This window comes from Tympanuchus pallidicinctus, unplaced genomic scaffold (assembly GCF_026119805.1).
Source record: "Tympanuchus pallidicinctus isolate F22 unplaced genomic scaffold, pur_lepc_1.0 scaffold1, whole genome shotgun sequence".
Classification (NCBI taxonomy): Eukaryota; Metazoa; Chordata; class Aves; order Galliformes; family Phasianidae; genus Tympanuchus; species Tympanuchus pallidicinctus.
The window spans coordinates 42,643,549-42,669,520 of record NW_026294618.1 but is presented as its reverse complement, the minus strand read 5'-3'; the positions used below and the strand labels follow the sequence as shown (position 1 = coordinate 42,669,520).

The following is a 25,972-nucleotide window of genomic DNA, read 5'->3' as shown; positions in this document are numbered from 1 at the left end:
TAGATCAGACCAACTTCCATTTTTTTCCACATCATTGCTCATCTCCCCATGCACCAGGGTAAACCTGTGTTATTCTGTGAATCGACTTATATGGAAAACAAAAGAATAGGGGGCACAAGGTCTAGGGCTCAGCAGGATACTGAACTGCAATACTCACAATTAAATGGACAGATTTGATGGCAGGGTGGGTTTAAGGAACAGCTGGAATTTGATGAGTTAAAATCACTTCCTGAGAGAAAGCTGATCAGGAGAGTAAATCTTTCATGGATTACATTCAATTAAGAGCTTTCACATCACCAAGAGTCAGCTAGAAATCCAGGTACAATATAAGCTAAAAATAATTGGGTTCCAGGTTCACCCACTCAGGCTGAAAACACAGACTCGTGCAATATACCTGCCAGGCTGCATATCAACTTGCGGGGTCAATGTGAGAACATAACCAGTGCTTCTGGAAGGAATGTCCCTCTGAAGGGATCCTCTGGTGACAACAAAGCCTGCAGTTTTTCTATACTCATTACATCTGATATGCAGGAAATAGGCTGATTTCTGAAACCCATCCTTTTTTGAAAAGAAAGACAGAGAATTTCTATGCTCCTTTAGCTGTGGAGCACAAAGACGCCAAGCAGATCCCACAGAAGGAGAAGGCTTGCTTTGCAAGAACTCCCAGAGCATGCTTTAAGCAAATCTGAGACAGTTCTCATGGCGTGAGATCAAGTCTATGCCATGAAATTTCATGAAGCAGCAAAGGCAGAGAGGCGGATCCTGAACTCCTGGCACAAAACAAGCCAACAACTGACTGGAAGTACAGCATGTCCCCTAGGAAAAGCATTTACATGTGACTGATTCTATAATGCTAGCACCTGAGATCAAGAAGTGACAGAAACTAAAATTTTTAGACTGTTCAAACTGGAAAAAAAAGAAAACTGCATGATTTTGCAAATGGACTTATATACACCTGCTTTTTCAGCACTGGATATGTATAAAAAGACCAACTGAGGAGTGATCCTCCTGATTTTTTGTGAAGTAAGAGGAAGTTTGTGTAAACATGAACATGAGGTGAAAATCACAACAGCTTTTCCATTGTGATTTCTTTCTATCAGCAAGTAAGCAGCTTCCCTTAAGCCAGCCCAAACTAAAATATTCATTTTTCACCGCAAGAAAGTTTTAAGAGGGGCTGATTTCTTGCACAAATTTCCTGTTAAAATTACATAGTAATGAAGAAATTACAGGAAGAAATTAGGATGTGGGTCCTGGACTTCTAACCAGTGCCAGAGCCATGAGACAGTGTAATCCACTCCCACTAGATGATGTGGGCTTGGGCTCTTTGCAGGACCAGTGCAGGTTGAATAAGCAAAGCCTATTGTTTACTTCTTCAGGGAAACTGGTAGCTTAATGTTGTCACACGCTTTGGGAAATCCCAGCAGAGGAAGCATTCTTACTCTCTCCAGAGCCTGATGATGACCAAAGTGTCTGCTCTGGTGCGGTGCTTGGAGCCATGGGGTCCTGCTGCTCCCCTCTGGGTGCTCCCTGCGCTCTCAGACCAGCCGCCCGTCTCCATCCCTGTCCCCAGCACCCAGCAGGCGGCTGCTGCAGGGTGAGACCAGCCCTGCAGCACCGACATCAGCCTGATCCACCTTGGGCAGCCACTGCATTGGATATGCTTAGCTTAGTTTTTTGTTATAGCAGGTGCTGCTAGGGGTGAGGGGGTTGTGCATTCCTGTCTGCCTTCTAAGATCAACATGCAATTCTGAAATTAAGCTGCATTTTGTCACTCCCGCTAATAAAAACCCATGTGCCAGACTTTCCTGGCCATTACCCTGATGATGCTAACTGAGGCGGGAAGCCATCAGTTGTTTCCAGTCGTGTGACAGGGACAAGATGCATTTGGGTTGGTGCAGGAAGCATTCACAGCACTGTGGCAAGCAAGGAGGTGCCATCTCTACTTAACCACCCTCTGAAATGAATTCATTTTAAGCAGAGGTCACTTGCCTCTGTCCTCTAAGGAATGGGAGCTCAGTGATAGAATCAGGCGCAGGAAGGACACAGAGTTAAAAACAGGGGCAGGATTTAGGAAGCTGAGAGGGTCCCTGAATCTCAGAAAACACTCTCTTTCCCAAAACAAAAATCTACCATTCAGGCCTTGAAATCTGAGACTCGTGATACGAACATGAGCTTTGTCAAACCAGCCGGGTTTTCTGCAACTCCGATGAGGAATTCAGTGCAACAGCTCGTGAGAACAGGTGGTGAGTGTCCAGTTCAGACTTGGACATGGCAAACTATTGTACAGTTCCCATATTCCCACCCCTCACGCTAAGAATTTCCGTGGCAAAACAAAATGGTCAGTGCAGCAACCAGACAGAGCTACACCATAAGAGCCATAATAGCAGTGAAATACATGAGGTCTCTTGAAGATTTCACTGTAGGGGAAATGAAAAAGAACTGAAATGTTTGCCATTCTGCTTGCGAAGTACAGATCTGCAGCTTGCAGGAATACTTTATGAATGGAAAAACAGAAGGACTTGCTTTTTCTTTCCTGGGTCACATTTACAGCGAGGCAGCAGTAAAGAATAAGCCCTTCTCTCTTTCCAAGAATTGGTTTACTTCATTAAAAGCTCAGCCCCCTTTCTGCTGCCAGCTGAAACAGCTGCCTTTGTATCCACCACTGAAATCATTAAAAACGTGTTAAGCTGACGGAGAGGTGTTTTTCCCAGGTATTCCTGAAAGCCACAGAGTACTACGAGTCAGCACTCCAGAGCCGTGCTGCACCACTCACAGCACTCCTCGCAAACAGAGTATCATTGTTCTTATTTAAAGAAATAATCCTCACAAAGCTCAAATAATTATTCAGCCCAAACAGCCCACAGCAAGCGAAACAGTCTTTAGACAGCTGTCATGGCTCAGTCCTCTGGAAGCTTTGATTTTAATGAAACTCATTAAGGAAAGAAATTAACAGAAATTAACAGGAAAATATCATAATTTGTCTTGTTTCAGAACGCTCAAATGGAGACAAAAGGCCCTTAACATGACACATAATTTGACCAGTCTCAACTCCCTGTTTTGCTTGCTCTTGCACACTAAGTAAATAAGCCCTAAGTTGCTTGCGCTGCAGCTCCACAGTTTGGTGCAGTGAAACAAAAAGGGTAAATGAGGAAAGCCCAGCTCTGTGCACGGAGCAGCCCATCGCCAGCCTCTGCACACCGTGTGTTCCTGCAAGCAGGAGGGAAGGCTCATGGTAATGAATATGCTACCTGCAAACAATCCAGGGTAATGGAAGATGAAGGGTAATAAGCTCTCTAGAGAAGGCAATCGTCTTACAAATAGTTCATGTCAACCATTTCTTTCTGCAACACAGTTCAATGGAATAAAAAAAAAAAAATAACACTTATCTTTTCAGGTACATACAAGTTCTCTCTGATTTCATTTCCAAAAACACCAAAAGAAACATTTCACTGTGGTTTTTAATCAGAGTGGAACTGACAGAGGAGCATGCTGTGCTCTGCTGTGAGTGTCTCAGAAGGGCAGAGATAATAAAACTGATATTCCTTGGTTTAATGTCCTCAGCATCTTGCCTCCCTGGAAGGCCACTTCCTGACCAAGGCTGCTGCCTCGCCACTCCATCCTGGCAGAAGGTATAGCAAGCCCACCTGTACAGTGGGCAGAGCTTCTGCTCTACAAGGATGCTTGTGATGAAATCCTGCTGCTTGAAGGGATCAGGATATAGAACCCAAAGACCCTTGAATGGAAAATAACCAGGAGATGCATTCCAGGGGAAGCTGAGGAGCAAAAGGAGCATGGGAATTCACCGAGCACACTCATAAGCTAAAACTTCCCCTGGAGACACTCCGCTCCTCACCAAGACCAGTTCTGGCTGCAGAAATATAGGGAAAAACTACTGAGAATCTGCTGAAAACATGTAAACAGGTAGCACTGGAACAGGTTGCCCAAGGAGGCTGTGGGTGCCCCATCCCTGGAGGCATTCAAGGCCAGGCTGGATGTGGCTCTGGGCAGCCTGCTCTGGTGGTTGGTGACCCTGCACATAGCAGGGGGTTGGAACCAGATGTGGCCCTTTTCACCCCAAGCCATTCTATGATTCTACAATTCTATGAAACAAAAGTGGGCATTTGCTCTCAAGACAGGCCATATTACTTTGCGACCATGTTATGAACCTAGTGACAGGGACAGTCACTGCCACTTCCTAGAATGAGGAATAAGTATAAGTAGGTGTTAAAGGGCAAAATAGTATTTATGGGGACAAAAATGTAGGAGTGATATGGAATTCTGAAAGTTTTTTTTTCTCATTTCTTGCCAAGTTCACAGTAAGTGACATGGCATGCAGAAAGTGCAAGGACCTGCTAGGGAGGATAAAAAGAGCTGGTGTCACAAACAGGAAGATCTAGAGGGCATGCAGAAGTCGGTTGCAGTGGGCAGCGAAGAATAGGCAGAGGAAAACAAGACAATGGAAATGTTGCTGATAAAGTGCTGAGTCCTCAGACAAAGGAATTTTGGAGAAACGAGCAACAGTAAAATGACTCCCCTCCAGTTCACATAAATCCTGAATGATGACATGAGCTAGCATAGGGTATGGTTTTGGAAACTGGGTCCTATCCAAATTGCCTTAATGTCAGAACAACCTGCATCTGCTTTCACTGGAATCACCCCTACCTCCTTCTTCCTTTATCTCAGCTCACTGGGAAATGCACCCCTCTCTCTAAGTTAGATGTTTGGCAAAGAGATGTATACTGTTTCTAATCAAGAACACCAGCAACATCCTTCACACTAACGGGCCCATGCCTAAAGCAATGGCCCACTTGTGAATACAGCTGCTACAAAACAAACAGTTAATCTACTCAAATCACTTGAGATAAACTAATGAGAATGACCAGAATTCAACTCCACAGCCTACACAGTTCATGTTGTATACAAACTGGGAAATTTAATTGTGAAACTTTTACTTACTTTGTTAAACTATGTGGACTACAAGAAAGAGTGCAGGAAAGCTTTCAAAATACATCAAAAGAGTATCTAAGTACCTCCTTTCAGTGTCACAGGCTATTTATTATATGCTTTTGTCTATTACTGCCATAAGAATAGACTAGGATTAAATTAAACAACAATTAAACTCTGTTGCAATGTAGAGAAAAGCCTGGATGGCCTCCAGGAGGTTATTTCTGCCATGACTACTTCTATGTTAGAGCCATTTTAGGAACACAAATCAGAAAGGAGGTTAAGAACAGATGAATCCTGGACATCAGAATGCTGTAGATTCACCAGGTTTCTGAATTAGAAGTGGTGCAAAAAGGAATCCCTCCAAATCATCCTTCTCTCATTTATATTGCCTTCTCCCTGACTCTGAGAGGGCACTGTGTTTCTCTCCCACTGGCATTCTTCCTCGTGTGACGAATCTATTGCATCAGATTATTTACTTAGGCCTGAAGACTATCCTACGTGTCCTCTACCACACAAAAATGTCATGTATAAATGATTCAGAAGTACATGTTTTATCCATTCCTACTTTTTAAAATCGCATCAGCCAAATGCTGACTGCTTTACTGCCACTCAGTTCAAGCCTCCTCCTGCCTGCAGCCTGCCCAGGAGCAGCTGCACACAACGGGCCCCTCACACACACAGACCCCTCACTGAGAGCCCTTTGGTTCCTCAGAGCTGAGGTGTTCACAACACCTCCAGAAATCAAACTGTTACGACATGGCTGCTACACGTTGCTTCTGCTATTGCGGTTAGCAGAAAGTATTTCATCAAAATTCTTTTGCTATCTTGATTTGCTTTCATTTATTCTGGCACATGATACACCGTGCATTTATAACATTTCTTCATAATAACTATTTTAAAATTGCTTGCACCTCATCAGGTTTCCTTTTTATATCCTCTCCTTTCTTATTCCAAGGAGGGCAGATATAATTTATTCACCTTCTTACAAAGGAAGCCTGGAATCCCACTGATTTCTTTGCAAACCTCCCACTGCCCAAGACCTCCACAACTGAAATGTTATGTTCTTTACTGCCCAGCACATCTCTCTTGCTGTAATCTCTACCTGTAATCTGTGTGCTGTGGGAGCTCTCGTCCGGCAGCACCCGTCCTTCAGCAGTGCCCCCAGTCACCCCACCAGAACTGCTCCAGCTCTGTCTTTGGGAAACAGCAGCATAAACTTTTCATTTCTCTAGTCTGCAAAAATGCTTTTTTTTTTTGAGTTACAAAGGAAGAAAAGCCGTAAGAACTTAGTAGGCAGCTCTGTGGATGAAGAAAATACGAAACAGAATGCATACTTCCCATGGTCCTGTGTATGAGTATATTTATTGGACAATTTTTAATCCTGGAAACAACAGCATGCAGCTGCTGTATCTAAGATCTTCAGACCAGATTTTCCACTAGTTTACTTCAGTTTTATAAAAGCATAATTTAACCAATCGCTATGGGACCACTGTATTGAAAAGTTGGGTAATCCCATGGAGAATTTCTTTTTCAATGCCCTTACTGTCACTTTCTGCAAAAACAGCCAGATCAAACACTACATGAGACGTTATTTTTCAGCAAGAGTTGCACACACTGCAGTAGCCCATGACAAATAAAACACAAGGAAATGGAAACACTCAGAGCACTTGGTTTCGTTTATACCTGGTAATTTGTGTGTGCATGTGTGGATACCAGGGATGTCGGTCAGCGGGGACAATTTCTGTAAATGACAGAAATGCATTAAAATCATAGAATTACCAAGGTTGGAAAAGACCTCCAAGATCATTCAGTCCCACCATCCACCTACCACAAATACTTCCCCTCTAAACCATGTCCTATCATACAACATCTAAATGTTGCTTGAACAACTCCAGGAATGGCGACTCAACCACCTCCCTGAGCAGCCAGTGCCAACGTATCACCATTCTTTCTATTGCTGCTACCCAGGAGAAAAGGTTTACCCAGCCTCACCACAACCTCTTTTCAGGAAATTGTAGAGAGCAATGAGGTCTCCTCTGAGCTTCCTCTTCTGCAGACTGAACAACCCCAGTTCCCTCAGCTGCTCCCCATAAGACTTGTGTTTCAGACCCCTCACCAGCTTTGTTGCCCTTCTGTCCAGTGCCTCGGTGTATTTCTTGCAGTGAGGGGCCCCAATCTGAACACAGTACTGGAGATGCGGCCTCATCAGTGCTAAATACAGAGAAATGATCACTTCCCTGCTCCTGCTGGCAATACTATTTCTGATACAAGCCAGGATGCCATTGGTCTTCTTGGCTACTTGGGCACACTACTGACTACATCTGACTCAAAGCTTACTTTACATCAGGAATATGTTGTGACTTTGTGGAGGTTCACTTATGTCACTGCCATGACTGGTGATCAGAGTCCTCCTTTCATGACAAGATCCTCTCATGTTGAGGCATCTCTGCCCCAATACTGCCAAACATGCACATCCCTTCTGACAGGCTAGTCAGAGCCAACTAAGTCTTTAAAATACGTTTGTTCATGGCATTTCAACAGTACAGCACGTGCAAAGCCGTTTTCTTCCATAATATTTGCAACTGTTGATTATTTATACATTAACCCACAGGCTTCATTTCTTCCATCCTATACCCATCCACTGTAAATGTAGTGTTTTTGCCACTTGTTCTGTTAGGCACGAATTAATGCATCAGAGGCATGTAATTTATGCATGCTATTTTGTCAAGACTGTTTGTATGGAATCTGCTTTGGAGAGGCAAGCTGCTCTCTACTCTGTGGCCAGAAATAGCTTTTTTTTTTCTTTTTCCTTTTTTTTTTTTTTTTTTTTTCCCCCTTTGGTGCAATGGATCAAGGTAACTTCGGAACAGTCACTGGGAAATCTCTGATGAGATGGAAATTGCAATGTTCCATGTTTTATGTGGTTTCAGGTAAAGATGATTTGTGCGCATGCAGAAGCATGACACCAGTATAATAGAAGGAAACCCTAGATGACATGGATGTCTGGGGGATGCCATTGTCAGGCCAGCAGAAAAACCAAGGACAAAGGAGTGATTTACTCAGTTAGAATGTGGCTGTGCATTGCTAGGCTTTAAAAACAACCAAGGACATCGGACTGCCTGCCTTTCCCAGGAAGCAGTGTTACAACTCAGACAGCTTGTTCCACTTAAACGCGCCCACTGCAATAACTGAATTACTTGGGAAATGAAGACACAACATACAGTCTTTTCTTAGTGCTTTACAATTCTCAGGTCAAGTGCTAATACAGGCTACAGAGCTCTCCCTGGCAAGTATTGTTAGAGCTGTCATTAAAGACCTCCAAAAGTCTTAACTGTGCAATTGAAAATGTTTCCAAATCCTCTTATCCCAAACATAACAAATCTCACTGTTGTTAAATCTGATGTTTTGTAAATTTGATACTGGTTGGCTTATTGAGGGGGTTGGAGAATGTTTTTGTGCAATAGCACAGATCTACCAAAAAGGAATAATGCATCTCCGCGGCAAGGGAGTAACACAGATCGCTGGGAAGGGATTTATGCAGAACGATGGAAAAGGAAAAATCAAAGACTACCTCTCGTACAGCGTGAAGATGATTCTAGGATTAAAAGGCACAATAATGCCATCCAATTACTGCTCTGTCTAGGTCATGCACTGCTCGTAGCAGAAAGAAGTAAGATGGCAGATACCCTGGGTTATTTTAATTAATTTAATCATGTGACTAATTGGTCTCCGCTGGGTTTCTGTGGTAACTGCTTCCTAAGTGCTGATGGGCAATTGTGCTAAATGTAGCCTGGAAACTGCACGTAGGGTGCAGTGCCTTCTAGAGAGCAAAGGGAATTGTGCAGCTGCGCTCAGAGGGTGCTCCTGCTGGGGCTCTGATTATCTCCAAGCAGACTGTTTCCAGCTGTACTGTCCTGTTTGCTCCTCCGCAAGCACACTTCCCCAAAGGACGTGCTTATGTGCAGAAAAGGCGGTAGGCTCCTTCCTCTTGTGCACGACAGCACATTTCCTGCAGGATGATGTGAGGGCGCATGGCCGCAGCAGAGCACATGCCATGTGGGAACAAAGGGGAGCAACCACTGAGCCCAGTGTGCACAACTACAGCCACTCCTGAGTGCACAGAGGGAGGCTCTGCAGAACAGGACTGCCTTCTTGCTGGTGGCTGGGTGCGAGGGTAAACCCGTTACTGAACCTTGGCAAAAACAATGTGCCAAACTGCTTTTTCTGACTGTTCCTGCACCTCGTGTTCCATTCATGAAACCTCTGTGTCCATACTGCTGCAGAACAGGGATCAAAACTGGCAAATGGGCAAATGACTCTGAAAGTCATTCCTGTGAGTTGGATTTCGTGCCACTATGAATACAAAGCTGTCATCCTGCTGGATCCAAACTTACACTCTCATCTCCTCACATGATTAATGTAACAGTACGAATGGAAAGATGATTAATAATAGCAACCTACATTCCAGTAATCACAATCACACATACAAAATGACTGTTTAATGGGGTGGTAAGTTAAGCCCTGTTAAGGGCACGGAGAAAAAAACAACTGAGAATCTCCATGGTACCTTTCAACAACAACAACAAAAAAAACTACAAAAACATCCATAAGGCAATACAAGACATGCTGCAAATACAGAACACAACATGGAACAGTGAATCCCAGCCTTGCCAGTAAAAAGGCAGAAGCAGGCTGGAAAATACAATAAGACACAGCCAGACAGAGGGTAAAAGTTTGGAATCTGCATTGTGAAGGCTAAAAAGGTTCAGTTGAATAAAGCAAGAGAAAGGATAAAGCACAGTGGTGAAGGAGAAAAAATGTGCATTACCCCACTGCCTTGGGGAGAATGAAGGTCCAGCCAGACTGAATAAGTGCAGCACACCTGGGCTTTATTTAATATAAATTAGGTTAAGTCTAAAGTACCTTACACAGCTTTATCAGCAAACAGCAGTTTGTAAAGTACACGGACAAATACCTAATGCCTCATTTTTCCTGTGAAAATGTCGCCATTGTCTTGCATCTTTGTATTCAATTATCATCTCACTGGCCTCAATGGAAGCACTGCCCCTGATATCAGCACAAACAAGGAACCTCCTTTGATTTGACTAGGGTGATAAGAGCCTTACCACATCCTGTGTTCTGCAAGACCAAGATATTCCAACCTAAGTTCAAGGCTGAAGAAACAAAAAGCTCACCATAACTCAATTCGGTACACCACTATGACCAACTGACTGGAGCAAATCATCTTAGAAATGACACAACGTGCTCTAGTATCTCCAGCTGTGCTCTTTGGAGAAGTTTGGCATAACAAAGGTGCCTCAGCATTGCAATTTATGCTGAAATGTCCACATACAACGAATTAAAGTCAATTCTACATGTTTTTGGGTTTTTTTTAAGTACAATCTCACATACTGCTTTAACCTGCTTACGAAGTCTTCCATACCTTCTATATTTGTATCAACAGTATTAGGAACTACTGGAATTTTTGAAATATTTCAAAAGAATAGTGTGGTGACAGATAACTGCATTATGAATTTTAATGAAACATTAGAAGATGATTGCAAATGAGACAAAATATTTTCATTTTAGCGACAATAATGAAATTTTTTTCAGACACTATTTGCAAATCCATTGCTTTTCCAGATCACATAAAAAGTAAATGGAGCCCAGCTCCAGTACTGGGCCAAAACCACAGCCAACACACATAGCTCCACCAATATTAACCAAGAGATGTCTGCTCACACCAGCTATGTGTTTTGTGACCAAATGGAACACTTCAGTTTAGATTTGGACTGTGTCACCGAGTCCCACAGGCTCGCTATGCCACCAGAGAACCATTCTGCAGGGAGGACAGGATCTCACCATACTGCTCAGTCTACCTGTCTGGCAAATTGCACCTGACAGCAGCCACTATCTGGAGGACAGAGTGAAAAATATCCTATAATTTCTGTTATAAGGTGCATATGAGACTTGAGCTGGCACACAATATCTCTGGTAAATTAGGTTTAGTTTCTGTTCTTGTTACCTGGCCAAGCCACGCATTTTGCTAAGAATCACCACCAATTTTAACCACCTCAGACTGTACATTTTTAGCTTTACCCACCATACTGCCTCTAAGCCCCTCTGCTCCTTGCTCGTCTGTACGTCCCAGCCACATGGCAGCCTTCTCAGCAGCCTTAATGCTACAGAACCCATTCATGACTGCTCTTATTACCTGTAATTAGCTTCAGCTTCAGCCTGTGGTCCAGCTTTGCTCATTCCACTAAGATAGTTGTTTCGTAGTTGTTTGTTTTTTCTTTCCCCAGATATATTAATTTGCTTTTATCAAAGTGAAAGTAATTTAGTAGCTTTTTTTCATTATTTCTAATTGCTCCAGAGATTTGATTTATTTATTTATTTATTTTGTCTCTGCAGCTCCTCTTAGCTTAGCATCATCTGCAGAGTTTGTGAACACACTGCCTGTTCTCTCCTGGAGATCATTAATGAAACATGAAACAAGACCAACCTAATGCACATCCCTCCGGTCCTTCTCTATCCACAACCTGATATGCTGCTCTTTATCACCACCTTTTGCTTTACTCCTTGAGCGCATTTTCAGGCCACTTGACAGTGTTCACATCCAAAGTAATTTGAATTAATCTGAGGGTAAGATTTCATGAGATGCTATTTCAAGTGCTTCACTACATTCTAAATCCCTTAGAAGTTCTAATTTCTCTCCCTCGTCTCATTTCCGTGCATGTGCGTACATACTAGCTGTATTTGTTTGGCAAAACCTCTGTACTCCTCTGTTACTCCATGTTTTCCATGTGGCTTAACTGCAGAAAATGGGGATTGGGTGAAGTGGGCTTTGTGTGTTAAAGTTTCTGGTTTTCGTTAAAAAATTAAACTTTTTTCTACATTTTTTCTCTAGTAAGTCGGATTATAAACTTTTGTCATGCATATAAAGCATTTCTCAGCAGCGTGAAGTAATTTTTGCATTGGCACTACACTAGGATTCTGTGGGATATGATCAGCCTCATGTTTAAAAGTGCATCCTCATACAGAAATGTGGAGCAATGCATGCTTCTGTGCCCAAATGCATTCGCTGTTTGTATCAGACTACTTGTTGACATCAAACAACACATCAGAAATAAACAACCTTATACAGCAAGTGTGATCTGGAGTCCAAATAAACTATGTTCACCTAAATATCTTTGTCTATTTACAATAGGCAATTTTTTTTGTGTTACAACCTGCCAGGACATGTCTAACTGAAAGTTACCTTGTTCTGCCATTAGATCAATAAAACAAAAAAATATTTAGGAACTCTGAGCTTCACTTTTGGTGCCTAAGAAGAAAGTAATCTCCTTATCTCTTTCTTTTTCAGTTTCTCTCTCTCTCTCTTTTATTTTTATTTTTATTTTGAACACCATACAAATGACTCCCAAATTTTTAGGAACAGTTGCTGGTTTTAATGATACACTGCAGAACCTTGTCAATATCTCTGCTGCTTCACACTTTTATTTCCTTAGGAACACTCGGATGAGTACCATCTGGTCCTGGTGATTTACTGCACTCGAGTTGCTGAAGTTGCTCCATAACTTCCTCCTAAGAGACTTTAATCTCTGTTGTAAGGCCACACTCTGATTTCCTGTGAAAAACGTCCTTGGAACAGGAATTTCTTCATCATCCTCTGTGGTGAAGGTGGACACAAAATTAATTGAGCTTTTCTGCTGTTCCACTATTTCAGAAGGGGGCAGAGTCACTGCTGGACATCCTATGAGAGCTGGGGACTTACTGGGAGCTTTTTACTTTTTTTAGATGCTTTTTCTACACCTTTTGCAGCACCATGTACGTGTCCTTCCAATAACTTCCCTGTTCTTTTACTTCCAGTGTGCACTATATTTGTTACAACTGACCTGATCATCTTCACAGATATTTTGAAGGAGGAGCTTTGTCTTTAAAAAGTCACACATTTGGTATTTCTGGTACAAGTGTGCTTGGGACCCCACTGGCATTTCCATAGTTTAATAACCACACTTCAAATTTGGAAAAAAACGTTTTTTCCACTCTTGCTGTGTGAAAAACCACAGAAACAATGTGAAAGCAGACCACGTGCAAAATAATGAAACAGCCTGTACACAATGTACAGTCAAACATGCAGAGGGCCTGATCCAAAGCACAGGAAAATCAGTGGGGGGGTCCAGTGACGCCGATGGAATTTGGATCAGGCCCAACGAAAGAGCACCGTAAAACAGAACGAGTTTTTTGTCTCAACTCTCAGCTACAGTAATCATAGGTGTTTTTTGCAACAGTAGTAGGTAACAAATTTTCCAATAAAAGTGTGATTTTTAAGTTGACAGTGTCCCTTTAAGCTTATGCACTTCTTCACATAACTATGCCAGATTTACTCTCCCCTTTCTACTTTTTCCTTGCTCAGAGGTATATGTACCATCTGTGCATCTAATATGGTGTTCTTAAATAGCCTCCAGAGTGATTCAATGCTTCTTTTTTCCTTTTTTTAAACTTTCTCTTGCTTAACCCTTTTCCTCACTATTTCAGAGTCTTCTCCTTCAGAGCTCCTTATCCACACTTCAATCAGGATAAGTTGCCATACAGCAGCACTGAAGTTAGGAGCATGGTCATCTGTTGTTTTAAGACCTACGCATTAGACAAAACCGAATGAGTTAAGTGCTTTATCGAGGCATTGATATTGACAAATGGAGACAAATAGAGGTAACACTCAACCATTTGACAACAGCCAATTAAAACTGACCATTACTACCAAATGATGAAAACATCCAAGCCCAACATCTCACAAAGATCTAAGTGTCACTCTTCTTTTCAAGACTCTAGTGCAATCCTCTAAGATGCAAATTATCAGACTTATCACAGGAATAGTTCAAGGCCAGGTTGCACAGAGCTTTGAGCAACCTGACCTGGTGAGACATGTCCCTGCTGTGACAGAGGAATTGGGTTGGGTGGTCTCTCAGGTACCCTTCCCCACAAAACCACAGTGTGGTTCTGCGGTATGCAGTTCAGGAGCTCTCAGCCACCCGATTTGGTGGTGCAGCACAACTGTGAAAGCCTGAAAGCTAAATTGAAAATAACAGAGACAGAGTTTTTGTTTTTGGTTTACAACACTGTGGGTTTCCAATTTGATTTGACAGTCTGAATTTCAGAGAAAGGAAGGGCATGTAAGACACTGAGCAGCATTTGGCCACTGCTAATGGGGTTACCTGAGCCCGCTGATGGTCTCACGTGCTTCCAAGCAATAGCTGTACTGGGCAGTTACACGGCACTTATGGTCCTCCTCCATGCAAAGCCCAGCAAAGAGCCTCTCTGCTCTGCTGTCAGGGCAAATGGGTGGCAGTGGAGCCACGTCTCCCTCTCAGGCCACGCAGGCAGGCAGAAGGCTGGGCCAGCAGGAAGGCCTGGCCACCACCAGCACCTCCCACCCAGGAGCCTTACGTGCAGCCAAGGCCAGGCCAGCCATTGCTCCTCAGGCAGAAGATGAAATAAACCAAAACCATGTGAAGCCCAGCACAGGCACAAAACCTTCCCACCCCCAAAACCATCAGACACTTTATGACTGTTTCTAAAAATTATTAAACAGATGAGTACATTTACTTCAGCTACAAAATTGCATCCAGGCTGACAATTTGCAGCATATGTTTACTTTCAGCCCAATTTAAATTCAAATGGTTAAGTTATAAATGCCTGGGTTTTTGACAGAGAGCAGTCTGTAATTGAACTTAGCTGGCCAGCAAACAGTCTTCTACTATTGCAGAAATTATTTTCTAGAGGAAAGATATTTGACATTTTCAGACTTTTGCCCTATAAAAACTACCCACCCCGCTCCTCCAGCAAATTTAACACTTTGTACATCAAGTACTACATGATATACAGCGAGAAGCTGACTTTAACTAACAACTTCAACCAGTAGATTTTCCTGTTCATCTGGCAGCTTATAAGTTATTATCACTTGGCCTCCCCTAGCCCTGTAGAGATTCATGAGGCCAGATTCAAGGTTAATGTGTGCAAGGGCTTCTTCCATCTTCTCATAAACCAGCAAGTGTTTGCAAACAAAGCTAAAGGGTGAATCTTTCCTACCCAGAAGGGGACAAAAGATGCAATGTGATTTATTCCTTTGGTCTGCCTGAAACAATTTCATCCCTGAATTTGACCCAGGATTTCTATGCACAAAGGGGAAGGAAGTCATTGCTTCAGAACAGCAAGAGAGTAAATATAAACCATTGGATGACAAAAAACCTCATAACTCCACTGGGTTGCCAGCTCACCTGCACAAATTATTCAGCCACCAGCTCGTGCTGGGAAGTACTGTGACAGCAAGATGCCTCCTGAGAAACTTTGGGACCAGAAATGACAACATTTCTGTCATTTGCTACCTAAAACTATGTGACACTGTAATACGCCATTAATCTTCTCAGGAATGTGAACACAGGGTGTCATTCACAACATTCTTCCTAATCCAAACATATTCTTGAAAGCCATATTTGCTTAATTTTGCTTTTAAAATAAAAATACAGATAGAGCAAAAATATACGCAAGATACTTTTTCAATATTTCCCTAAGTTAATGAGCTAACTGGGAAGTGAACAGATGCCTTAAGCCAATAATTTATTCAAATGTCATGATATTTTTGAACAAACACATTACTTAATATGCATTTCATTATTTACCCGGTTCCTATTAGTGTTAATGATTGATGTATTTGTCAGGAAAGAGAAAAGTGGCATCAAATGTAATCTGCGCAAATTAGACTCACTTTGGGTATCTACCCTAAGTTTTCATCAGAATATGCACTGTTTTTGATGCTCTTTTTGTATGGCTCACATGGAAACAAAGCTAGGAAAACTGGAAGGTGCATAAATTCATATAAGGTCAAGACAGCTTGGACTAAGCCAACGCAATGTGAACTGGAGCGCAGGGGAGTGCAGTATTTTATTGAGTGCTTATCTAGCTTGCATACACTGGAGCCAAAGAGGTTCAGAGGTAAAGCAAGCACACGAGAGTACTCTATCTGCTCATTTTCTGAATGCATCATTGTTACACACCTAAAACTCTTTAATCAAAAATCTCTTGGTGATGCAAAAATGTTCTGGATGCAGATTGTGAAGCACATCTTGCCAAAATTTTGAACAAAGTAAAATGCCTATTTTTCCCCTAACATCTCTTTCTCCCCTCCAAAAATTCATCTAAGTGATTTAAGACTTCAGTAAAAAAGAACGTAATTTTTTTCAGAAAAACAGCTACCAGCAAGCCTTCTTCAATCACTCTGAGGATGTATCCGGTAGAGAGAAACTTCTTACACATCTTCAGTATCGATGTGTCATAGCATCTCTCTACTTAAATCCAAGTCATTGGTCTGAGCTGTGTACCTTAGAAGTATTTCTAGTCAAGTCCTAATGTGATTAGCGGTATTGTGTTGTAACGCCTGCCCATAAACAAATTTCTGGCACCTGGGAGAGATGCCACTGCTGAAGCTGTCCAGAATTGATGCGAAGGCACCTCGTGTAAGCTGGTCGATTCATTTGAATCAAATGCCTGCTGTCCAAGAGGTAGCAGATTCTCAGGTCCTAATTAGCACATTCATCTTGATAAAGCCAAAGTAGCCAGAATGAGACACGACTGATGTAATGTGACATGGTGGTTAAAATTAAAGTGAACACGCCTTTTAATTGGATTGGATACCTGCTAGTAATTCAGACAATGGGAATTTGATTCAAATTTATAGTATTAAATGGCAGCAGATGGACAGTAAAATGTCCACTGAGTTTGCAAACTGACAAGCATGCTGCTTCGCCAGATCCCTTCATTAAGTCTTTGGTGGCATCAGTCAGGTGCTGATGCATTTCATCATTAGCAATGTTAATATGTTTTCCTTGGTGCGGGTCAGCAGTGAGATATTCTGACCACTGGTCCCTGCAGGTTAGCTTGGAATTTCAATTTCCTCTTCAAACCACAGAAAATCTTCCCTCTGGTTTAAGTAAAGAGTTCTATGAGAATTCTGGCCTCAGTATACAGTAAGCAAAAACGCCAGCTGATAAGAGCTCAACAATGACAACTACTCTTTTTGACTAATGCTGGCCATCTTTTTCATAGCTCAAGATTTGCTTTATATCTGTATCTGCTCCAGATTATTGGTCACAGCCTGTGGCCTTTTACCTTCTGCCCACATAATTTAACAACATCCTCTGAGGGATAATGCTTTCTTTCCCCTTCCTTCTCCAGACAATTCCTCAAAGAAGCTTGCAACTGTGCCCCACACTCAAACTCTTTCCTCTGCTGACTCAGCTTCTCATCTGCATTCATTCATCAGCACTCATTTATATCTTAACACAGCAATCACAGCTATGGAAATGTTTGTCATCTTTTCCCCTTCCACCTTCAAGCCTTAGCAAGAAACCTTATTAATTGGCTTCTGTGGCAAATATGCATATTTGCACCTGCATATGTGCACACAGACCCAAGCAGACACAAGGATGCACGCACGCATCCTACATAAACCCGCGCCAGAACGAGCGACTCTGCGAGCTGTTCATTAAACCTCACTTCTCTACCACTCTGTAAAGCTAAACACAGACACTTGCATGCAAACCAAGTAGAACACCTGCTCTGCACTGACCTTTCTGAACACCTAATTAATACAAGTTAAATCTCTAGGAGAAATAGGTTTTCTATTCAGAGCCCCATGTGTTTCAAAGCTTATTATGGAAAAGGAGTGCAAAGGAAGACATAACAGCTAAGCTTCTTCTTTTTTTTTGGCAGGGGCACTATTTGCATCAAGACGTGTTAAGCAATTTTCCAAATTTTCATGAATGATGATCATTTTACAAATTAAATTTCGCAGGTGCCTGAGAAAGAGACAAAAGAAACATTTTTTGCCATTACTCATTGACTTAACAGAGAGATTGTTAAATATTTCTTATGCACTGTTAGGCTGCATAATTAAGCTTGAAATCAAGAGAACTTTCTATGACAATCCTCAGTAATAATTCTGGGGAATGATAGCTTCTGTTTATTCCCAGTATTCAGGATATGTTTGTATATACAAGCTCATAGTAATCACATTGTATAATATATATTAATAAGCTGAAAAAACAGTTCAGGCAAGAGTACAAAGGCTTTATGACGCTGTGCACAGATTATTGTCTTGAAATATAATTTGAAAGAGTTAATAATCATTTGCTGTAACAGAACAGAGAGCTAAATAAATGTGTATGAGCTTCTACAGCTCCACTTGATCGCTCGCCCTCATCCCTGCTGCACAGGTGGGCCAGAAGAACAGAAAACATACCCTCCTCGGGATTTCATCCCCACCTCTAAGGTGGGAATACAGCTTGCTGCTTAGGAGAGCAAAGCCAGATGCCGTCTTTGCAGATGGCCTGCACCAAGGGTTCCTGGCCAAGCCTGCATCCAAGCTGCATCAGGAGGAAGTAGCTTCTCCCTGTGCAAAGCCAGCCACAGTATGTGCCATGGATCTCCATCTCGTACAGAGGAAATGGCCCTGCCATTTAAATTTTCATGCCACTGAACAGCAATTTGCTTTTGCTTTTTGATTTACACCTTTCTGTTTATTCCTATAAGTGAAATTTGGCTGCACCAAACATCTATCATCTTTTTTTCTTGATGGTAAGGCAGTGCACGTCAGGGACAAGGCCAAGAATAAAACACTGGCTGACAACCTTGCAACCACTCCCTATCCAAGGTCCTAGTCAAATCAAGTTATGCTATAACGTGTCTGTGAACAGAGTCTATAACTTCTATGAATTCAGTCCTCGTGCTAGGTTTGGCCATTTGGTCATAATAAATTTGTTTTCTGACCCATTGATTCAATAAACTTAATTTCAAAATTAATCTTTTCAGGCTTCAAACTCACTGGATCCAATTATGAATCCAATAGTTCCTCTTAAAATTAATATTCTGAAACTTAGTGGTCTAACGCTTTTTGCCCTTATGTGCCTCTTTGGTACTTACCTTTATATTAGTTGGCCTATAAAATTAAATATCTTAGGAAGAGAGCATCAAAATGACTCCTAATCTTAAATCTACTCAATTACAAACATTAGTATGAAATGCTCCCTTTCCCGAATCACTTGCTTTTAGTTGGTATTATTATGCACAACGGGTTTGTGTGCTAATTCATTATCTATATTTGACTATGCACACTAGACCAAACAGGAACGAGAATTTAGATTTTGGTTATTTTTTTTTAGTAGTGCTGCTGGTAGTTGGGGGTTTTTCTACATTAGATATAGTCTAAACACTTCACTCTCTGCCTAAAGGGGCAAAAAAATCAATTTTTTCTTCATTTATTTCTAGTAATTTAGATAAAATTACAGTCTGTGGGGAGACCTATTATAATTGCAAAAATATATATATTTCTATTCTTGCAAGGCATGGTTGCTAATACAGATAATTTTAAACGGTCATGACTGCAGGATACTCTGGACAGAATTTGCATTTCTTATGAGAAAAGCAACTTCCAGTCACACAAGGCTTTCTCTTACCAGCCTGGGGCATGAGTGGCACGGCTCTGCCATGACAAGGCACAGGGGACCAACGCACATCTCCAGGGCCAGTCAGATGCTAGCTTAGCCCGGTGCACTGCTTCAATGCCTGTGGTGTGAGAGGACTGCGGAAGGGTTATGTGCAGCCGTTTCCCACCCAGCGTGGGGCTTTGGGGGCACCCATGTTTCAAGGAGATCTCACTTTGGTGTGCATTGTTCCTGCCTGTTAATAGGGTGATTACAAAAACCCTAATTCTGAACACCGTAATTGGCATGCAGGAATACGTAATCGGCAGTGTTACTTAGTGGCATTTTGAGACACCAGCAACGATTTATTCTTCACTGTTTAAATAGTCCTATCATTGTAAGTAAGTGCTTATCACAGCACTTCTTGTCTGGGGAAGAGAGGGAGCACTGCTCAGCGTTCTCCATTAGGAAATTCAAGCCTTAAACCAAGTGACCACAAAGTTCTATCAGCTCCCTGAAATGCAGCAGCTGTACATATTTAACGTAATACAACCCCATATTGTTGCAGAGGTCTGCTGTTTAAAACACACATAAGGCAGGTGAAACGTGACTATTTCACTCCTCTGTTTGAAAAATGAGAAAGTGTGGAGCGGTGTAACTTCTCAAACACATAAATAAGCATTAGGCTCATGGAGGAGACAGGTATGCTGTTGGACTAGCAATAACAGATTAAAGGTCAGCGGTTAAATCTGAAACGATTGCAACCTTGTTCTTTCAATCTTGTTCCTCAGCACTCTGCTCTATTACTAACAGGTCAAGTGCAAAATAAGAAGCATGAGAGGCTGCTGAATTCTCCCACTCCTTTAATTTAATGGCAGCATTTCCCAAATATTCTGTCCCCTGATCATTTAATGACATCAATACATATGGAGTGGGTAGCTATGGATTTCCCTTGCTAGGTCAGATTCTGTATACCTATTGAAATCACAAGTGCAAAGAGGGAGAAAATTTGATTCCGCAGCTTTCTTTGAAGCAGAGACAATGTAGCAACCAACATTATCAATTCTATGTTGTCTTGTTGTTAGTCATATATAAAAAATCATGTATGCTATGCATTTCTGGATAAAAGATGCTGAAAATATCTAGAACTGCTTAGCTGCAAGAAGTTAATACTGATGTAGGAAAGGAAACCAGTGGGAAGAAGATGCTCTTAGTTGTCCCTCATCAAAATACAAGGACAAGAAGGCATCCAGCAGAGAACACAGGCAATAAATTTTAACTTAGGTAATGGGGAACTTTTGCAGTGTGATGCCTGAGTGATTGAAATCATGGGCATAGACTACTAGTGCTGATTCCTACTGCTCCAGGCTTAGTAACAGGTTTAACTACACCTACACTTTATATTAATACGTATTTATTTTAGTAGGGGACCTAAACCTTCTTTTGGGATCTAGGCTATCAGATTAGAGATAACACACCATCAACTGGTTGTACTTTCTCAATGTTTCCTGAGTTATCTGGTGCTCATCACTGCAGTACACATAGGACCATCTAAATAGGATCACCTGCAAACTCTTCATTCTTAAAATCTATGAGGGCTGCTCTGAAAGTAATACCTCCTATTGTATTATGTTGGCCCAAAATGTCAGAGGTGGATGTCGGTTGTATGGCAGTAGAGGGTGAACCTTCCCACCAATATCCCATGTTGTTGCCATGTAAAAGATGGCAGCAGAAGGGCACTCTGAAACAATGGTGTCTGACATGGAAGTGCGTATAACGCAAAGGCACGTCACTGAATTCCTCCATGTAGAAAAACTTGCACCCATTTACATTCGTTGATGCTTGCTGAACACTGGAGATGGAGATCAAGCAATGGATGTGAGCACAGTGAGGTGGTGGCGCCTTTCAGCAGTGGCAACAGCAACATGAAGACAAGGCCCATTCCAGACAGGCATGCAGATTTTTATGAGCGCGGCATACATATTCCTGTTCATGGCTGGCAAAAATGCATAGTTAATGGTGGTGGCTATGCTGAAAAAGAGCATTTCATAGCTGAGAACTTCCTCTATTAAACAATGTTAACATGCTCTTTGTATCTGTTGTAGTTTCCACAGAAATAAATAGAAGGCATTACTTTCAGAGCAACCTGAGCATCTAACTCATGCCAATTTGTGACTCAGAGTCATGGGCACATCATCTGAATGTGATCTGGATCCTGTTACACAACAGTGTCTTTACACACTTTAAGAGACATTGAACTGCATATGCATGCATCTACATGTGAGTAGGTACATGGGAGCTTGTTCTGAAATGAGGAGCATCCTAAGAGCATGTATTTCCCTCTTCTACATCTCTAGAAAGAAGGATGTAAGCTCCACTCCTGGCAGAAGGATCCACGTGACTTTAACTTGCCTGTCTGCTCCAATAGACATTATGAGCTTGATTCTCCAAGACTGCCACTGAAATTCCACTCTACTGATTTTTGCAACCTAATTCTTCAGGCACTTTTTCTTGTTGTTGTTTCGGCAGGATGATGTGACCCAAATTTCTAAAGGAGGGTAATTTGCTATAACATTACATCTTGATTCTAGGATCTATATGTACTTATGTGTTATTCCCACACATTTAGCATACTAGACTTGAAGAACTGAATTTTATTGCAACTTGGCAGGCTTTGAATGTTTTGTAGCATCAGGGAAAACAGTATCATTTAGAAAGCCAAAATTTGAAGGATTTTTTGAATAATAAATATCTGTAAGACCATAAAGACTATCCAAAGACTCCTCTTGCACTAGTGAGTCCCAAAAGGCCACAGTTACTTTTTCAACAACTACAAATGCTGGAGCATTCCTATGTTATTTTTCTTTAAATGCCATTTAGCACATACTGCTGCAGGAAGACAGCTGCTGAAGCAACCTAGAGGGCATTTTCAAGCACTGTACTTCAGCGATTACAGCAATTTTTGTAGGCATTCAATATTAGGATTACATTCTAATTTTAGGCAAAGTTAAATTTAAATTGAGTAGGAGGGGGTTTTCATGGTACTTTAGATGTTCTAGTATTGCTTACCTCAAACCAAAAATGTATAGTGTCTGAATTTTGCGGCCATGATGATGTTATGAGCCACAGTACACTTGAAAAGAGCAAAACTACAGCTCACTAGCATCAGGCAGATGTCCTCTGCCACAATGGGACCCAGACTTAGGCTTTAAAAGCACAGCCATGATCTCACTGCCATGGGACTTGGTGACACAGCTCCCACTGCCTGGTAAGGATGAGGCTGTCGCACACAGCTACCCTCTCCTATATTTGCATGATACAAATTAGTGGTGTGCGTGCAGCAACCATCCTGAAACCCTAAGGCCAAACTGGGACTGGTATACTCCTGTTGATGTTTATCTAAGCCCTTTGATTCTCTAAAAAACCCATGCATCTAGCTGAAGGGAACTGAAAGAAACAAGGTTAGTAAAGGGCTGACAGTCCAACAGACAATACAGATGGAAAGTGAGGGACTGGGTGAAACAGAAAACAAAAGAAAAGAGCTTCTGTTAGATGCTAAATGAGACCCAGGCTGGGCCAGTTAAAGCTATGTCTATGCAGGTTACATCTTTCCTTATTTCTCTTACCTTGTTTCTCTTGAAATATGCTCTTCGGCAAGCTGCAAAGCACTTCTCGCTGCAGAAGCATTTCACTTCACTTCCCATACTCAGGGAATAGCGCTTGATTCCAACTTTCTGGCACCAGGCACACATTATTTGTACATTTGACACATCATCTTCTACAACAAAAATATAAGAACAATGTTTACATGAGATGAAAACACCTTCCTCAGACATCTGCACACTTACTTTTAGCGCAACCTGCACCGGCTCATCTTATTTCTAACCTCCTTACCATTTGGGAACAGAAATGTGCCTGCCTGCCTGCCATTACCAGCTCATTCACAAGCAGCTGATGACCTGTGCCAACCTGGCTCAGTAGATTAGCAGAGCTTCGAAGGATGGCTGGAAAAGATTATTAGCTTAAAAACGATGCATTGCTGAAAAGCTCTGGAAGCCTCATGAGCTTTTTTTTCATGTATAAGGGTGCACAAGTCTTTATTAAATAAGCAACCCAGAACAGAGGCTTAGTAAGTCCTGCTGCCTCTCTCTCGTTGCTTACAGTTCTGTGCAGTGAGCACTTCAGATATTCTGCTCAGCAAGCTGGTGACAAAAAGCATCTGGGTGGTACTGCACCAAAGCAGGTCTCTAACAAAAGTTCTCTGTTAAATAAGAAACGAAACATCCCATTGCAGTGCTGTTTTGAAATAATGACTGATGTAGAAAAAGAGAGCTATCATTGGAATATAGCAGTCACCAAAACCTGCACTTGAGCAAGAAGGGAGATGCAACACTGGTGAGGTCTGCCAGGTTACTTCTCTGTCTTTGTGCTCATCAGCCAAATCTGAATCCAGAGCCCTTGAACCTCTTTCAAGGTCCTCTCAATCACGTGCTACAAATAAGAGGTGTATGCCTTCTGAGATGTACAACTGGAATACTGCAAAAGTCCTAACAAGGTTCTTGTGCATTCATCATCTTCACCCCACTTCACAGGCAGGGAATAGTTAAGCCTCTTAGGCAGATGACTGCTGCAAGTTAGCAGGAATCTTTTGACTTAAATCCCAGAATTCTTCAGTTCTGATGTCCAGTCTATTGTACAGCGTGACCTTTCAGTTACAGGCAGCTGCCATTGTCTAACTGCTGGAAAAAAAAGTCCCCGAAGACTAATTGTTAAAGCAGTGCCTCGTCCCCGAGCAGCAGAGAATTCATGGCTCAGAGAGTCTGTCATGCAGCCATCCCATTTCCCTATAAAGGATTTGTTTTCGAAGCTACGCTGTCATCGTTCTGTAAAATTATTGGCAAACTAATTTTTAGCGGAGTGATTTGGCTCCTTTCCCCAGCTCTCATAACTCAGAACTACGTGCAGCATTTTATTCCACCTTAACGGAATAAATACTGCCAGTTTAATAACTTTTTCTCCTTCTGCAAATTGTGTTATGATTTATAGCTACAGATAAAATTGTACAACGTTAAAAAAAAATGACCTTTTAGTTTTAATCAGACTGTCTACCTTTAAAGCTGTATTTAAGGCTAAGTTGTAACATAGATTTGTGCTTAATGCATTTTATCATTTAGTCTTTAGAGCAGGATTTGCCAATATTATAAAAGCTGTAATATATTGAACACCAAGGGAAATCACAACAATTTGGACAGGATAACCACCAGCTATACGGAGGATAAAGAGGCCTGCAAGCACCTGCCTGCACCAGCCTGGAGCTAACTATCCCACCAGGGCACAGCAGCATTTCTCTCCATTCTTATCTTGACCAAGCTTTCACAAAGGAGCCCTGATTCAGCTGTCTTTGCACCAAAATAAAGCCATTCCTCACAGGCTGAACTTACTCTTTGAATACATCACAACAAGTGAAATTCCCATGAGCCAAAGGAAACAGCCAGCAACCCCTTGTTTCAGATAACAGCAGCATATATTCTCCTACTGACAAGAAGTATTTTATCTCCAGAAAGTGGAAGATCTACCAGAGATAACTTTATAACAGCCTTGTTACTGGTGAGAATAACTGTCATTAATGAGGAAAGAAAATTATGGAGCTGAAAGAGAATTCACGGGCTAAATAGGTGCTGGAGCACCTTGTTTTGAAGTAGGCTGGCTAATCACAGGCATAGACCTAAAGGAGAAGCACAGAGCTCTGACACCAAGATTCCCAGCAGTCTTCATGCACAACTTAACAGGGGAGATACATAAGGATTCAACTCCTGACCACTGACACACACTGACTGCCTCCTGGGGATGATCAGAACGATCACAAAATTGCTCAGTTTCAATTAAAGAGCATCCCAGCAGCAACTGTTTAAAGGGAAGGCCACGTTACAACTTCCCTGCATCAGGTTATGCAGGAGAGTAAAGCTCAACACACCTCCTTTTGCCAAAGGCTCCCTTCAATACAGACCCAGACAAGAACAGCAGTGGCAAGCAGAGGCACCTGCTTGGTCAAGCTATGGTCTCCTCATGCTCTGCAGAACTTTATTACTACCTCAAGGAGAACACTTCGAAGAAAAAACACTTAATATGTGATCCATAGAACTGACAGTCAATAAAACAGCAGAAAATGGCCCATCATCTACCTCTAGCTGCTGCCTGCACCTCCAGGAAAAGCATCATCTACCTCTAGCTGCTGCCTGCACCTCCCGGAAAAGACAGCTGATATCCAGAAGGCATCATCAATATTAATCAAAATGTTCATTGTTTTGAAAAGGAGAAAAGTGAAAGTGAGGGAAAGAGCCTGCCTAAATACAAAGAACTTCAGTTATTTCTCTATTCCATTCCTTGCTCCCTCCACCACCAAAAAATAGCCAGACGCTATACAGTCCTTTTCATAGTAACAGCAATAATAAAAGTAGATGCCTCTTCCATCAGCAAGGCGTAGGAACACTGCAACGTGAGGATGAACTGCATATAGCCGTGTAAAGCAGCCAGCAAATAGCAGT

General features: G+C 41.9%; 1 protein-coding gene across 2 annotated transcripts in view; it reads right to left on the bottom strand.

The window, feature by feature from the left end:
• The window catches only part of SOBP (sine oculis binding protein homolog), a 109,050-nt gene that overhangs the window by 60,879 nt on the left and 22,199 nt on the right, over positions 1–25,972 (bottom strand). For both annotated transcript variants that reach the window (XM_052677357.1, XM_052677366.1), the window contains exon 4: positions 23,054–23,205. In XM_052677357.1, the coding sequence (XP_052533317.1) occupies positions 23,054–23,205 (152 nt within the window). The remainder of the gene's footprint in view (positions 1–23,053; positions 23,206–25,972) is intronic.